This window comes from Pezoporus wallicus, unplaced genomic scaffold (assembly GCF_028554395.1).
Source record: "Pezoporus wallicus isolate ANWC-B61680 ecotype Strahan unplaced genomic scaffold, APGP_CSIRO_Pwel_v1 contig_8776, whole genome shotgun sequence".
Taxonomy (NCBI): domain Eukaryota; kingdom Metazoa; phylum Chordata; class Aves; order Psittaciformes; family Psittacidae; genus Pezoporus; species Pezoporus wallicus.
In genome coordinates, this window is record NW_026639091.1 from 61,363 (window position 1) to 78,084 (window position 16,722).

The 16,722-nt window shown below is 41.6% G+C and overlaps 2 protein-coding genes across 2 annotated transcripts in view; one reads left to right on the forward strand and one right to left on the reverse strand.

Moving 5' to 3' along the window:
- Nucleotides 1–9,801, reverse strand: part of KIF24 (kinesin family member 24) — a 31,478-nt gene extending 21,677 nt beyond the window's left edge. The window contains exons 1-2 of the mRNA XM_057413640.1: nt 9,727–9,801; nt 2,482–3,106 (exon numbers count right to left, since the gene is read on the reverse strand). Coding sequence (XP_057269623.1) covers nt 2,482–3,092 — 611 coding nt within the window. The 5' untranslated portion in view covers nt 3,093–3,106; nt 9,727–9,801. The remainder of the gene's footprint in view (nt 1–2,481; nt 3,107–9,726) is intronic.
- A 370-nt stretch (nt 9,802–10,171) lies between these two features.
- On the forward strand, nt 10,172–15,731 carry NUDT2 (nudix hydrolase 2). The gene is made up of 3 exons (XM_057413649.1): nt 10,172–10,237; nt 10,860–11,010; nt 14,778–15,731. The coding sequence occupies exons 2-3, from the start codon at nt 10,878–10,880 to the stop codon at nt 15,089–15,091; spliced, it is 447 nt and encodes a 148-aa protein (XP_057269632.1). The 5' UTR covers nt 10,172–10,237; nt 10,860–10,877; the 3' UTR covers nt 15,092–15,731.
- The last annotated feature ends 991 nt before the right edge of the window (nt 15,732–16,722 follow it).

A 16,722-nucleotide genomic window follows, 5' to 3' on the forward strand; every position in this document is an offset into this window, starting at 1 on the left:
AAGTTCTGAAACAAAAAACCCAGCTTTTAATCAAGCCCCAGCTTGGCCAGAATTAGAGTTTCTGCCATGCTGCCCAAATGCCCTTCCAAAATCTTTTAATGGAGCAACCAAAAACTAACACATACTGGTTATCTAATAAATTAAAACCAAACCCACAAGTTACTCGGTATTTCATTACAACTCCAAGCTTGTAGTATCGTTGCTATTGTGCAGCATGATTCCACAGAAACACACAACATGCCGATATAAATCTCAAGATGCTGTATTCAAAAACTACACACAAGTAATCTTTACTTGTAACTGGAATCCCTTTAATTTTAGCACAGCTTTCCCATGCAGACTAGGATCTGGCCCTGCATTAAGATGGAAAATTCTTTTCCCTGTAAAGAAAGGCAGTGATACTTGAAATAAGATGCTTCAAAAGCTAGCGTGAGCTTAAGGATAACACTAGGCACCAAATGTCATCCAACAAATGATCAGAGGCTCTGAAGTTTAATTCTCACTGCACAGGCTGGATTTGGTTACCTACAGAAAGAGTCTGGTGCGCTCTCAGAGGCTGCAGAGGAAGCACTGATTGCAAAATCTGGGGAAAGTGAAAAACAAAGACTTGGAGGCTCCATTTTTGATAGAAAAGGCATAAATTCTTTCTAGTACAGACACACATTTAGTTGAATATACTTTGTATGGGAACAAAATGCATTTTAATTCTATATGCTGAACATGAAGTTTAGATTTTCTATTAATCTTTTGTAAGCAGTAATTGTATTTTTAACAATTTTTTTTTCGGTTACTAAAAAGACCAAAAATCTTGACACAGACCATTAGAAACCTGATTAGACAACAGGTCAGAAGAATAACCATGCCCTGCCCGTCGCTGTCAAAATCAAGCCATTTGGTGTAGGCAAGTAGAAAAGATATTGAAACATATTGAAAGAGCTCTTAATCTTTCTGCCATCTGAAATCATGCCAGTAGTTTCCAGTGTTTCTCATAGATGAGACTGGATTAGACTTTTCAGTGATCAAATAACAAGGTGACATGGGAATGGATGGATTCAGTGAAGGAGCACTTGCAAAACAGGAATCACAAACCCACGTGTCAGCAGACTGGCTCAAGCCTAGAATGCACAACAAGTACTCTGTGGTCAAAACAGGAGAAAGAGAAACTCAGGCATGTCAGGAGGAGGATGCAGAAAGCCCACCATAATGCTCATTAATAAGCTGAACCATAATGTTAGGCACAGAACAATGTGCTTCAGAAAAAGAGAGAAGAACAAGGAAACAAAGTGAAAACAATGGAGAACACAGCTTTATCACAGGATTAAAAATCTTGAACTCCTCTAGCTGAGCCATTAGGTTATATTTTATCATTTTTTACTTGCTTTACTTTTACCAGAGAAGCACTAGGAATCCTGCCCTTTAGTTGCACCTTGGCTCAACTAGAGGAGGCAGAAATGCACTAAGATGCCAATACAGGTATGCGGTTAGAGTGCTTCTCTGGAAGGTGGGAATGACTTTTTTCCAGCAAAAGGGAGTTATAAACCTCTGCCTTGCATTTCCCAGTTTAAATTCTCTAACTACTATGTCACCATAGTACTTTTCCACTGTGGCAACAGCATCTGTTCCTCTAGGCTACATGCATGCTTAATGGGAGTTGTAACTGACACCCTGACTCCATGGGTTCTCCCATATACCAGGTCTTTCCCCACAGCCTTCTCAGACCAAGTCCCATCTTCATACAGGTGCCCCTCCTCATTGCATTTTTAAACAGAAGTGCCACAACTGCACTGCAAGGTGCTAAATGCTGGTAGTATGTGTGCAGAGGGGTATGTGCTCTGCTGCTGAGGCAGGAAAAACATATTTTGTGCCTTAAAATATTTTGCAGGGTAGATTTACCCATGGTTCAAGATAACTATAGCCCTTCTGTTACCATATGCTGGTAGAAGTATGGAAGTTACAGATCATGTGGTTGGGGAGCAGCTGCCTCTCACCACCATATCTATATCCTATAACAGGTATATTCATTCTGTTTCTTTTTAAAGCTCCAGCTTACAAATTTTTTATGAAGAAAGCCATCACAAAAGTTATCCTTTTCACACGGAAAAACTTGAAAAGCTTATCAACAGACAATGCCATATTTTGGAAAAACAATGTTTTTCACTATAGTCTCATGGAAAGATAAAGAGTAAGAAAGACTGGCAAAACCACCATGAAAACAAAGCCTTATATCCTGAAAGACAATAAAGACTATTCTTAGAAAACCTTGGTGAGCAGCAGCTGGTGAAATTCAGGTGATTACTTCTACCAGACTTGGAGAGTCCCAAGTGCTTACTAATATCTCTCTTCAGTATAGAATTCTGCATTGCTCTGTAGTGGTAGAATTGCTCATTTGGAGGTTATGAAGACAGATTCTCCTCCACTAGGAAGAAAGAATTAATTATGACCAACTTGAAAAATAGCAAAATAAAGGCAACTAATTATTACCTGATATAGGAATGAGGTAGCCCATAATTATACCCTGAAATATGAGTTATTCTTTGTACAATAGGAGCTTCAGAATCCCCCAGGAGCGGAGCAATATCACCAGAAACTGTTGGACAGCTCAGGTCTTTTTTTGTGCATGTTCCAGGAGTATTTAGATCTCTTCTAGTTAACCTGATGAGCTCTGAATCATGTGGTTGAATGTGTCCCAACATTTCCCCTACACTGTTCTCTTCATTGGCACCAAAATCAGATAAACCATATTGTTCAGATTTGGAGTCTTTAACCGTTCCATCATCTTCTTCAAAGAAGGACTCAAAATGCAACTGTCTACGGGGACCGGATCTCGTCACCTGAGGATGAATGAAAAGGCCACTTGGTTGAAAATCTTCCTTGCTTAAGTTTGAAATGTCTTCCTCTTGCATAATTTTGATTATTCTAATGAGCTGAAAGAGTCGTTTGCGATCATTCATGTCATGAACCCCCAGTTTGGTATAATCTTTCATGGTAACTTTGGCAAGCTCATCAATCTTCTGAAGGCCAAAGGCAGCAAAATGGGGATAGTATTTTTCAAGTTCTGCCTCACAAAGGCATTCATAAAGGCATGATGCCATCTTCAAGCTAACACCTACAAGAAATCAAACAGAGTAAGTTTTAGAATCATATAAAGCATCACATCTGTCAAAGTTATTCATGAAGAAAGTACACATTTTCTGATGCCATTACCTGCAATTAGGCTGGAAGCCTGTTAACTCCAAGTGTACAATACACTAGACTGCCAAACACTCCATAATAACAACAATAAATGAAACATGAAACATAGTTTATCTGTGAAATTATATTTTTAAGTTACAGACAATAGACAACATGTAAAAACTGCACAATGCAGTGTTACTTACTGCTGCAGAGCTCCTACACGCCTGATGTCTACTTGATGAATGCCACAGCTACTGAAACCCTGTCCTCAAGCTACAGAATGTAAAATGCCTAATTTTAGACACTCAATTTAATATCAGGGCATGTGGTCTAATGTGGTTCAGCTATGCCTGGTTAATGAACCAAAGCAGAAGAAATTGCTTTTGTCCTCACCTCAAGCTGAATAATTAAGAGCATTCATCTTATAGATGAAATACAGCAAAGTTGTAGTTTTGTCGCATACTTTCTCTTCAGTCATGAATCTTGTGAGCATTTCTGAGTGCCCTTGATCAAATACCCAAAACAATCTGCAAAATCTGAAAGACAGAATTTCTCTAAATCTACATATGCTATCGGAACGCCATACTTGCATTCTTGGGAAACCCAAAAAACCCAACATGCATCACTGAAAGGTATGCCAAAAACCCCTCAACTCCTTCACTCATATCTCCCTACCAAGGCATTGTGCAGCTGTCTGTATCCAGATGGATTAATATCTGCAGATATTTTTACTTGTTCCATAAAATGGAAAAATGATAGCACTTCAAGTATCTGTTGCCCACTTCCTTTTTATATCTTTGCTCATTCTAGGTCCTTCACAAATACAGCTCTTCCTTATGTTTGGCGGTTACAATAACATTCAAGAAAACCAACTTATTTAAGACTAATTCCCCCCCTCCCCCCCCACCTCCATCATTCAGGGTAAGTTCTTTGGCAGGATTTTTCAAGTATCTCTACAATATTAAAAAAGTTGGTACCAAACATCACCCAAGAATTTGATTCAAAATCATTAATTAACACATTATGTTGAAATAATAGTAATACCAATAAAGATTATTTTAAGGTGCCCATCATGTAAGATATTACACAGGCTAAAAGATGCAGTAGAGGACATCTAAAATGACTTAGAAGCTAGAGTCTAAGCTGGAGGTAGCTATAATAAAATTATGAGTTTCAGCAGTACAAGCTTTAAGACCAAAATATTGGTATGTAGGCAGACTTATTTAACGCGTATGTAATGCAATTATGAATCTTGAGATAAAGTCAGAGCCACTGCTGAGACTGTTAGATCCTCAAGAGGGAAATCAGAATTGAGACGACAGGAAACTCAAAGAACACATGTGCAAGGGTTTTCACAAGCATTCACAATTTACCAACTTCTCTAACACAAAATTCTACAAGAACTTCAGACTTCATTTCAAAGATTATGTTTTTGAAAAAAAAGCCTATCTTGCATAAGGTGCTTAAAATGTAAATACACTGCAGGTCCTCTGTAACTGATGTATGCATTGCCATGGGAAACTTACTTTGTTTGACAGAAGGAGCAGCTAGAACAAAATGCCAAGACAGCACTCTCTGAGAATCTGATGAAGATGAACACAATCTATCAAATTTCTTTTGATTTTTTTTTTGTCTAATCTCACTCTGTATCCTAGATTATACCTACATCTTTAGATATGCATAAGCTAAATACAGAGGCCAAAGACCAGCGCAAGAATCAATTTATTATTAATATTTGTTTAAATTATAATGTTGAGCACAGGAGAGAATATAGAGAATAAAAAGTTAAGAAACTGAGGCATTTTACAAAACAAGAGCAGCAGACAAGGGGAAAGAACTAAGAATGTTAAGGTCAAGATTCCAATTAAAAATTAAGCAAAAAAATGCATTTATATAGTTAGACATGGCTGTACAGACAAGTCTCCATTTTCTGGAATAAGGATTGTGAACAATATAGGTACTGAAGAACATGCCAGAAGATTAGCACTGAGACTTGTAAGCAGCTCTGCAAGGCTTACTAGCTAAGGCTCTGTGCCTTCTGAAAGCAGTTAAATGGCTTCTTAATGACAGCTGGCCTGGGAAGTAATGTTAGTACTTCTTCTCCCCCAGATATGGTAAATCTTGCTGGATCTAAGTGTTTTCAACCTAGGGAAACCAAACATTGACTAACAAAGGAATAACAAACTAATCAACCATGGATTCAAGAGTTTAAGCAGTCATCATGGTGATGGGTTTCAGAACTTCTGATTACTTTAAAACTCAAGAGAAGACAATTTTCTAAAAAAATTGGTGTGGTGCATACATGAGAACATCCAGGGAAAATTGCAGTTGTCAGTGAAACCCTTCTGGCTTTTTAACTGGTGATACTCTAAAAGAAAGGAGTGCCTTTCTACTTATTAGAAGAATACTTCTAATTCATTCAGCACTATGGAATTTCTAAAACAGATACATAATTCTTTAAAATAGATTGGCTTTGTAAAGAAACGAGAGGAGCATTGGTAGATTTTCAGGAATCTTAAACTGTTAATGATAATGCCATCTTCTGGCAAAAAAAGGGAAGACTTTACTTTTTTTACAATAACAGCCAAGCATTCCTTCGGTTATTGCCAGGAACTAATTTTGTTTGTTCACTTAAGAGAACATAGTGTTCTAGGGCAGAAAAATATGACATTCTTCAGTGTGGTAGTTTCATATCAAAACCCAGGTTTTGTCCCCTGCAGAGCTATGGGGAAAATATAATCCTTTATTGAAAACAGGATTGAGACAAAAGCCTAAGACTTCTTAAAATAGTTGGATATAACATATTTTGGGAAAAAAGTGAGTCACTGTGGAGGTATAATTCTTCATGGGCACCCAGTTACAAGGTCAATCAATCTCAACTGTAAGGTTACTGAATCTTTATTATGACATCGCTTGTAATTCTTTGCTGTTCAGTGGTTGCCTTTCTCATTTTAGCTGGCAGAAAGACTCAACATCACTTTGAAGTTTTCATCACTTTCTCACACAAGGGACCTGCTTTGCCACTGATGAAAAAGATACTGAAGCTAATCAGTGAAACTGTGAAGTCAACAGAGTCCAGAGCATCTTTACTTACTTACACACAAACTAGCAGTGACAGAGGAACAGTTAATGGTGATATACCTTACTGCTGGAACATGTCTGAACAAGGGACCAGTCATCTTTATGTGGCAAATCTGGGTTCTCTACAACTTACTACTTAAGCAAGTAATTTTCACAACGATTTTAAAAGCCTGCCAAGTGCTGGTAACAGATAAGTACTTATTGTAGGAAAGCATTAGAATTTTATTAAGGGACCAAAAGCACAAAATAAGATTGCAATTTGTCATCAGAGAACTCCTCCTCTGTTTCAGTACTTTCAGGCTTTTTAAAAGTCATAAAGGTGGGGAAAAAAAGAAGTCAGTTGTAAACAGTAGAAACAAGTGGTTCCATTTTCTGTATTCTGAAGGAAATTAACTTACCACAAAATTAAGCTCTATGAGCTGATCATCCGTTTTAAAATGCTTTTAATTGTTAATTAGCTCTTACACAGATCTTTTCATTCCCAATGTATTTTTTAAAGTGGAGAAAAGGACTTCAAAGATACTCAGTGAAGCTCAGTCACTGTGAATAAAACGTATCATGTAACATCCCTATGTAGACTATTATAAGAATAAAGCAGCCTTAGACCACTCTATCTTGATCCTTATTAACATCTGATATATTGAAGATCTCAGAGCAGTGTTGATGCTCCCATGCCCTGTTGTCCCACTGTAGCTCATGCATATTTACCTGACAATTTTAATTGACTTCCACTGATATTCCTGAGTGTCACAGCCAAGACAAAACACAAGTATAACTATATCTGTATTTTAAACTGGGGAAATTAAGTCATGGCAAAGTAAAGAAATTGTGTGTGGCACTCCTACAACTGCAAACTGATGCAACTATACATTTAATCCTTCAAATAATCTAAGATAAACGTTCTGAATCATAAACTTCGGTCTGATCATTAAATAATTTTATTAGGCACAATTTTCAAAGGCATTTGATAAACATAGTGATTGTTAATTAAGAGTACAAAACCTAAACAGCACCTTGTTTTCCTGTCTGTCACTTCTTATTGTGTAAATCACTTTGCTTTACAAGTACCTTATAAAAGCAAAAGTTAAGAACTTAAAAAACTTGTAAACACATGTAGCAGATAGATATGTTTCCTCTCCTGACCACAACTAATATAGCAGTGTATTGTACCCATTACTTGTAACCACATTAACCCAAACAAGCCTTCTGTACAGGATCCATCCGTGCCAGTGTTTGACAGTTTTTTAAGTACAGAAGCAGAAGCCCAGAAAAAAAAAACAGATCCAGCAATCATACAAGAGAAAAGGGAGACATATTAACTCACATCACCAGTCATCCACCTTCTTATTCATCTGGCCATTACACTCTTTATTAACTGTGATCCAAAGCCAAATGTGACTTAGCCCTCCAGAAGTGAACAGATAATTTGCTTTTCCAGAGCACCAAACAAAATGTTTTACCTTTAATCATTCTGGCCTCATTCCTTGGAAATTAGGGTATTCATAGGTAGGGACCTATGAATCAGTGTTTGACACTGCAGCAGATCCCTTTCTAAGACCATATGATTGCACTTCAAAACTCCCAGGGCACGTACACAACATGGCATTAAACATTGTGTTGCTCAATGGAACGAATGTTGTAGCAGCCTGTTTTGAAGGAACAAAGCTGAACACTCACACCAGGTAACCACTTAGTTTCAGGACAGCTAAAAGCAAATGGAGAGGAGGGAATAATTTTAATGTCAAATGACAGCTATTTTGCAGATGGACCATGATGATGGTCTTCTCCCTGCAGCAACACTCCTACTTCCTTTTCTACTGATATACCAGCACAGAGTTGGTTACTAAAACTACAGTTCATTTCATTGCTTTCTGAATCAGGCTTAAAAACAACAGCTGAATGCTGGGAGTTTTTTTTGTTTTCCGACAGTTTTTTTTTTCAAATGGCAAGATACTGTTATTTTTTATATTCACCCCTTCATTCTAACTATGCCTGGTGACCTCAGCAGAAGAGTATCCATCCTACAGCTGATCCCTGACAACTGCTTAAAACAACAGCTGCATGGGAATGGGAAGTGTCTAATATTCAGCCACATGCCAAGAAAATAATCTGAGTTATATTGGGATGCTGATTATTTGAAAATTGTGCCCAAGCTTCTCCCGACTACGTAAGGTTTACCAAATGGTTTTCAAAATTTATTTTATAATTTTATCAAAATAAACTGCAATGCATCTGGAATTACACTGTATGACTGAGGGGGTGCATGGTTACTGAATTTAGCCCCATAGGCATTTATAGTTTCCCTCACTGAATTTAGCCCCAGACTGAGGAATTTTATAGATTCATCACTGGAAGGCTCATAGAATCAACAAGGTTGGAAACGACTTTTAAGATCAACTCCAACCTCTACTCCAGAACTGCAAAGGCCACCACTAAACCATGTCACTGAGGGCCTTGTCTACATGGTTTCTGAACACTTTCAGGGATGGTGATTCCACCCTGGGCAGCCTGTGCCTGACCACCCTCTCTGTGAAGAAATTGTTCCCAATATGCAATATAAACCTCTCCTGGCACAGCTTGAGGCTGTTTCCTCTTGCCCTGTCTCTTGTACATGGAAGAAGAGACCGACCTCACTTCACTACAACCTCCTTTCATGCAGCTGTAGGGAGCAACAAGGTCCGCCCTGAGCCTCCTCTTCTCCAGACTAAACATCCCCAGGTCCCTCAGCCGTTCCCCATCACATTTGTGCTCCAGACCCTGCACCAGCTCTGTTGCTTTTCTCTGGCCCCATTCCAGCATCTCAATGTCTCTCTTGTAGCGAGGGGCCCAGAACTGAACACAGGATTCGAGGTGCAGCCTCACCAGTGCCCAGTGCAGGGGGATGATCACTGCCCTGGCCCTGCTGCCACACTATTGCTGGTACAGACCAGGATCCTTTTGGCTTCTTGGCTGCCTGGGCACAAGCTGCTCATGTTCAGCTCTGTCAGTCAGCACCCCCAGCTCCTTTCCCATGAGCAGTTTCCATCTGCTCTTCCCCAAGCCTGGAGCGTTGCATGGGGTTGTTGTAGCCCAAGTGGAGGACTCAGCACTGAGCCTGGTTGAACCTCATAAAAAGAAGGGGTGTAGGACTGAGGCAGGGACACCGTGCCAGCTGCCAACCCCCTCCGGTAGCAGCCCCTCACCGCTGCCCCTCCCTGCGTGCAGGCTCTCCTCCCATTCTCCCCTGCCCTGTTCACGCCGTCCTGCCCTCCCCTCCCGCACACACCACAGCGGGGCAGGGCCTGAAGGAGGGAGCGGCCCTGCAGCCAGCTCGGGGTCCGCCAGGGACGGGGCTGAGGGACGCTGCGGGGCTGTCCCGCCACCCGGAGAAGGTGGCGGTGGCCTCGGGACAACTCCCCCCCTTCCCTTGCCGTAGCAGACCCCTTCTCCTCACGGCGGGCACGCCCCGCCCGCAGTCCCCCGGACACTCACCATCCGCGGCGGCACCCAGCGGCACCGACTAGGCCACGTCTCCATAGTAACCACGCTTTTCCCGCTTCCAGGCCTGCTCGGGAGGTGGTGCTGGTCTCCCGGCTTGGGCGGCCTCTTGACACCACGGCAGTCGGGAATGGTCCCCGCGGTGCCTGGTGGGGGGGGGGGGGGATGCCAGGGAGCGGGGGTTTTCTTTGGAGCGTCTGGTTTGATTGGGATTAATTGAGGCAGTTAAAGGGGGGTTAACCGAGAGAGCTGAGCACCGCCCTGGAGCTTTGGGTGTTGGCGAGGGACTCCGTGCTACGGTTTGGAAACTGGAGATGTCACGGCGCATTCCAGGGAAAAATGATGTGTACATTTATTACTTATTGAAATGTGCAGTTCTGTCAAAGTGCAAAGCTTTGCCTGGAACTGGGAATCACTGCGACATGGATTTCTAAATTGTTTTCTCCCTTTTTCTGTATAGGATCAGCTGTGTCGCTTATTGATCACAGTATTTGTCACTTAAGAGGTGTGTTCCTTTCTATTTACATCAGATTAATGCTTAACACATATGCCAAGAAGCTTGCGATTTTGTGCAACAGCGTCACGCCAAGCCCAGACAGCAGGGGGCCGTCCTTTGTAATTTGTTTCCTCAGCTCTGCCTCTGACACCCTGTGGAGTTCTCTGCTGCAGGGAATCTGTCTTGGGGAGTTATTTCTCTGTTACTTCCAATGATGTTGAGGTATTATCTTTGCACAGGGCCCTTGGATTTTTGCGGTGGAAAAGCTTCAGAATGCTAATTAGTGGCTTTCCTTTTGCCTTAGCATTTTTTTTTTCCTTTCTGCAGTGTGGTTTGTAATATATCAGCAGCAGAGAAATTATATGTAGGTCACATTTCATGCTTCTGATAACTTTATTTTTAAGAAAAGCTTTTATATTGGTTCCCGCTTCCTTGTCTTAAAAGGAGATGACTCAGATTTTTACAATTCAGATATCGTTAGTAAGACGCAGCTTAATTGTGTGGTAACTGTGATGGGGTGGATGACTTTCAGTGCATGCTGAGATATGTTTGCTCACTGTTTGATACAGTGAGTCTGTTTGAGCTCCAAGTTCTGTGTTGTTCCTGCTTGATCCTCTGTGCTCTTCCACAGTGCGGTTAACAGCAGGGCATGGCTGTGAGGGCCTGTGGCTTGATCGTCTACAGGAGGCTGCAGTCAGCACCATCTTCTAAGGTCACTGATGGTATTGAATACCTCCTCCTTCAGACATCCTATGGGACCCATCACTGGACCCCACCCAAAGGTGATGTTTGTTCTGGTAACACACTTCAAGGTTGTTTGTGTACAAGTGAGTGAGCTTATAGACTGAACTTTGGTTGAATGCTGCAAAGGTCAGCTTTGAGGGCCAGCTTGCAGTTGAAAGTAGCCACTCATAATGCGTTTTGTCTGATTGTGCTGTTTGTGCAGCTGGGTGGGGAGTTTTGTGGACAAAATTCTATGCAAGTTGTGATTGTATAAACTACTGTGCAGGACTGATTGGGGTTGAGGGAGTCACACACCATGCTCCTCAGATATCTGATGTTTCTGGCAGACAACTGAAATTAGGCAGCTAGGGAAATTTCTGCCTTCTTACTCAGGGTTTAACCCTCCAGTGGATATCACTGTTACCAATGTGTTGTCTGACCTCTGTGTAAAAGAGGGGTTACGCTTTGCAGCTCAGTATTAAAGGGCAAAGTGAAGTGGGTGATGATTAATTTTAAAATACCTTTCTTAGAAGATGCAGGAGTTTCTTTATGTTCAGGAGATCATTAGTAAAGAGCATGTACCTATATAGCAGAGACAAGAGGGAATTATAGGATAATTAACGTTACCAGGCATCTTTAACTAAGGTATCCTTACTTGATCAGTGGTGCGCCAGAGGAGACAACAAGACCTGTGCCTCAAGACATGCAGGGACACCTTGTCTGTAAATACACGTGGCAGAGCCAGTGTTTGGTAATACTAGCTGCAGCCCTGGTACCAGGAAAAGTGTTGCACAGAAATATTTCAGGTTCCTTGTACATGGTCTTATATGCTAGTTTTTATCCCTGAGATGTATTTTGGCTAGTTTCTACCTCTTGTTTTGTAAAATGCAGTGCTCTTAAAGCATAGTGCAGGAGCAGCCTGTAACCAGGAATTCACAAATTGGAAAAAAAACTTGTGACAGTATCAGCTGTACTGTCCTATTAAGGGAAAGAACAAAACTTTCCAAACCTGCCCCTTTGTCCCCTTGACCAAAAGCCTAAGGGAGTACAGTTTGTAGCTGAAAAATACGTGCTGGGACATGATTGGTTGTTGTAAGAGGAGAGACCCATGTGGAAACGTTCACTGGGAGCACAGCAATTCTGGACAAGTGCTTGAAGTTACTTGTAGGCATTTCAGTAGGGAAAGGAAAAAAACCATAAAAAAATCATAGAATTGTGGAATGGTTTGAAGTGGGAGGGGCCTTGAAAGGTTCATCTGGTCCAGCTGCCCAGCTCTGAGCAGGGCCTCCTTGCACTAGGTGAGATTGTCTTCAAGCCCCGAGCAGGCTGACCTGGAATGTTTCCAGAGTCCTGGGCATCTCTCAGCTGTCTGGGCAACCTGTTGGAGTGTTTCAGTATTGTCATGGTAAACAGTGCTCTCCTTGTAGCTCACCTGAATGTCATCTATTGTAAGTGTAAAACCCTTGCTCTTTGTCTGCTGGCACAGGTCCTGTTCCAAAGCCTGTCCCCATTGTTCTTAGAAGCTCCCTGTCAGGCCTGAATGGCTGACAGAAGGTGTTCCCAGAGCCTTCTCCAGACTGAAGAGCTCCAGCTTTCTCAGCCTCTCCTTATAGAGAGGTGTTCCATTCTTCTGAGCAGTTTTGTGGCCCTCCTCTGGTCCTGTCTGAACAGGTTCATGTCTTTCCTGTGCACAGGGTCCCAGAGCTGGATGCATAACTCCAGCTGGGGGCTCACTGGAACAGATTATAGAGGGGAAGACTCCCCTCCCTCTACATATTGTTTAAGATTTATAGATCATCAGGCACAGTGTGATGTCAGTCTTCAATAGTAGCTTGGTACAGACTGGGAGCAGTAAATGAAGGGGAGCTATTACACTGAATGTATTCTGTTTTATGAGTGGTTTTCAGAGGCAGCCTGAGGTTGTGTGATGCAGTAACATAACTTGTATGTGATGCAGACATAGATTTAATGTGGCAGGAGCCAGAATGAGAGGTTGTAAGAGTCTAACCCAGAACGTGCAGAAGGCAATTTACAGCTGCAGCTGTACACTGGTGTTTTTAAGAGTTCCCTAAGCAGCTGCAACACTTACGGGATTAAATTGGACTTTCTTGGATCTCCCCACATGAGCTTCATCAGCCTCATCTCTTGCTCCCAGAACTGTGACTTTGCATTAGAGGAGGCTGATGGGAAGGGGGTGCAGGGTTCATTTTCTCCTCGGCATGTTGGAACTGCATTGGTGCGAATGGCTGGGAGGATCTGGAAGCTGTGAGGTACTGCCGGCAGCCCTTTTTCCACACAGTAGATAGACTACTGTACTGCACGAAGTTGGAAACTTACTGATCTTAGACCTGATGTTGTCAACAGCAGGGTGAGGTGATTATCTTTTGGTGTGCTGGAGGACAAGAGGTTCCACGAGTATTCTTTGAGTTGAAACTACATCTCAGCCCTTCAGTGTTATTGCTACCTCAACTCTTTGCACATTTGGTGTCTACAGATCACGACTTTCATAAAACGTAGTGGCTACTTACTCTTCATGGATGTTCTGTGGGCATTTGCTGTGGGTACTGTAAAAGTAGTCCAGCTGACAAGGCCAAGTGGATTCTGTTTCTATTAGCTGTAAGTCCCAGCTATGAAAATACATACTTTGTCATAAAGGAGACTGCACTGTTGAGACTTCGAGGGGAGTGGGGGCAGAAATACTTTTACTTAAAGTCTCGGTGTATTTGATGTCAAATATCTGAGACATCAAATGGAACATCTAATGCTGTTTTCTGCACGGTTGCTGTTTGAAATTGAAACATATTTTACATTTCAGATGTTGCAAGAGGTGTTTGAGCTTCTGGTAGGAAAGAAGTGAGCAAGACCTGTTGGGAAAGCAAAATGAGCTTCTCATCCCAGTTCTAGTACTAAAGGGTGGCTTTGGATACCTGAGCCCTGAGGAAAGATTCGTTTCTCTGATGAAATTATGGCTATATGCAGCCAGCTACATAGAAAAACAGGGAGACACCAGGGGCAGAACAAAGCTTAAACTTTTGCTTTTTTCCTTTTGAAACCTCCCAACTTTTTCTGCTTTGCTTTTTTTGAAATCTTGCTTGGCTTGCTCTATTTATGTTCTGGTCTGGAGCTTGCATGAGAAAACCAAATCTGACATTTCTCAACAAAAGTATAAGCAGCTGGGGATGTGTTATATTTATCCTTTGTTTGTAATGGCACCTCTCATTCTGAGTAACGTAAAATAAATGATGTGTCTTAGAAGAACTGCACAGCTGGTGAAAGGACTGGCTTTTAGGCTTGCTGTGTTTCAGAGAGGAATATGGGAGAAAAATAAAAATATCCCTAACTGTTGTTGGTGCCTGCTCCTGTTGTTTCTGGGCTGTGGGCAAGAGTGAGAGTTTTGCAGAACTGAGCCTTAAGCTTCTGTGGGAGGGAAGGCGTGAGTGAGGTCTAAGAACCTTTCAGATGAGCAGTCACCCCTCTAATGGGGTAAAGGAAGGGCACTTAAGAGGCACTCGGTCCTCAGTACAATTCAAGGTGGGACATTACAGACTTTAGAAGACAGGAAGAGGACTTGAAGAAAAGATGTCTAGTGCTTGACAGGCCACTGAGAGTTTCAGAAGATGGGATAAACAACGATCTTAAAATCCTCAAGACAAAGACAAATCAAGACATAAGAGTTGGAAAAGCAATCTCACTTCTCCAGTTTCTGTTTGATTCTTTATCGGCTACAGTATACTCTCATCCCTGTGTCCCGGTGTTTCCTAGTTAAATAAATGAAACAAAATCTGAGTTTTGTTCTCAGCAGTTTACTTTTTCACCTTCTTGACAGGCCATGTGGACCCAGGAGAGGATGACCTGCAGACAGCCTTCCGGGAAACACAGGAGGAGGCTGGTCTTCAGGCCAGTCAGCTCACCCTCATAGAGGGGTACAAGAAAGAACTGCACTATCCTGCCCATGGCAAACCGAAGATTGTCGTTTACTGGCTGGCAGAAGTGAAGGACTGTAACACAGAAATCAAGCTCTCTGAGGAGCACCAAGCTTTCCAGTGGCTGAAGCTGGAGGATGCTTGCAAGTTTGCAGAATATGAGGACATGCAAGCAATTCTGAAAGAAGCACATGAGTTTCTCTGCTCAAAAAAATAAATGCATTTGTGAAAGATAAGGGGAATTTATGAAGAAACATGGCCTGCCTTTTTTTTTTCTTGTTTTTTTTTTCTTTTTGCTTTATTTTTTTCAACCAGGGGAAGAACTTCATGGTTGCAAAAATTCAGATTCTTTAAATCGTACAAATTCAGTGAAGATACGTGAAGCTTTTGAAGAGCTTGTGCTTTTGTCTCTCCTAGCTTATGCAAAAAAAGCATGATTGAATCATGAGCCAGAGATGTCTGAATTGAAACCCAGAGCTAACAAGGACTTCCTCTGTTCCAGTCTCCTTTTTCACGCTTTTTTTTTTTTCCCTCCTTGAAGTGCTGAGCAACCAAAGGTCTTTTTGAAAAATCAACCCCCTGATATTCTTGGCTTACCAAAGTAAAATTGCAGAGTTGATAAAATGAGCATGTGGAGATTTTTAATAGCAACATATTTACTGCAGAAGGTGCACCTTGCATTTCAAATAGAGAAGCAATAGTCCTGTTCCCACCTCCTCCACCATCATGCTGTGATAACTTGTCAAAATAATTTCAAGTCTTGTTTGTTTGTATCATGAATTTATGTACATCAGTAATGTACTGTTATGAAAACATTCTCCATCCAAAGAGTCTTAGTAAACACTTGATCTACAGTATTTAAATTGTAAAGTTGAAGTTCTTCTTTTGCCCTTTCTTTTCCTTTTCGCTCTTAAAAAGACACCTTACCCATGCATTATTCAGGGGGTTGGGAAAGGGAAATGTATCTGCCCCATACAGCATTTTCTGCACAAAACAGCTAAGCTAGCATGCAATCTTGTGTCCGTTTGCTAGTGTCTGTGTTTCTGTGGTTGCAGCCAGCACCCATGTGCAGTGACAGTGCTGAGCTCTGGGTACTTGCGCCGGGTGATTGCAGAAACCCATGATAGTACCAAGGAGCTCACCTGTGTCAGATTCCCTGTGGGCCTCTCTCTTGTCAACTTGCATTGGTGAGAGCTGAAGCTGTTAGCTCTCAGTATGATTGTGCATGTTCCATTCATAATGATGGTTCATAATCTTTTGGCTGTTTTGGTACAAAATACCAAAAAAGCATGATGGCATTTTTAATATTTTTAGATGAGGAATGGGGTTTTCTGAATCCCAATGAACTTTGGGGAAAGACAAGTGTCCCTTCTTCCCTACTTCTCTAGCCTTTGCTGCTACACACATGGACCTTACAGAGCAAATGAGTGCATGAGAAAGTGGGTTCCACTCACACTTTGCCTTCCTCCTGGCTGCAGGAGTGAAGTGAGGGTCATCAGCATCACATTAGTGCAGGAGGAGACCTACAATACCAGAGATGCAGCATTACCGGGCTGAGAAATACGGGTGGCAGTTCAGTGTTGTGTTACTCTCCAGTTACACAGCACTCATCCTTTGGTGCAGTGTATATTGATAATGTTAGTACTACTGTGACAGTGGTGTCTTGCTCATCACTGTTATCTTCATGAAGAGTGATTTATAAAAGCTCCCTCCTAGAGCATCCTTTTTTGTGTCTGTATGTGTGTGAATATATACATATATACACAAAAAAAGATGCACTAGAAGGAGGCTTTTAGTATATATGTATATACACACATAAGCAATTTTATTGTTCCTCAACTTTATAGT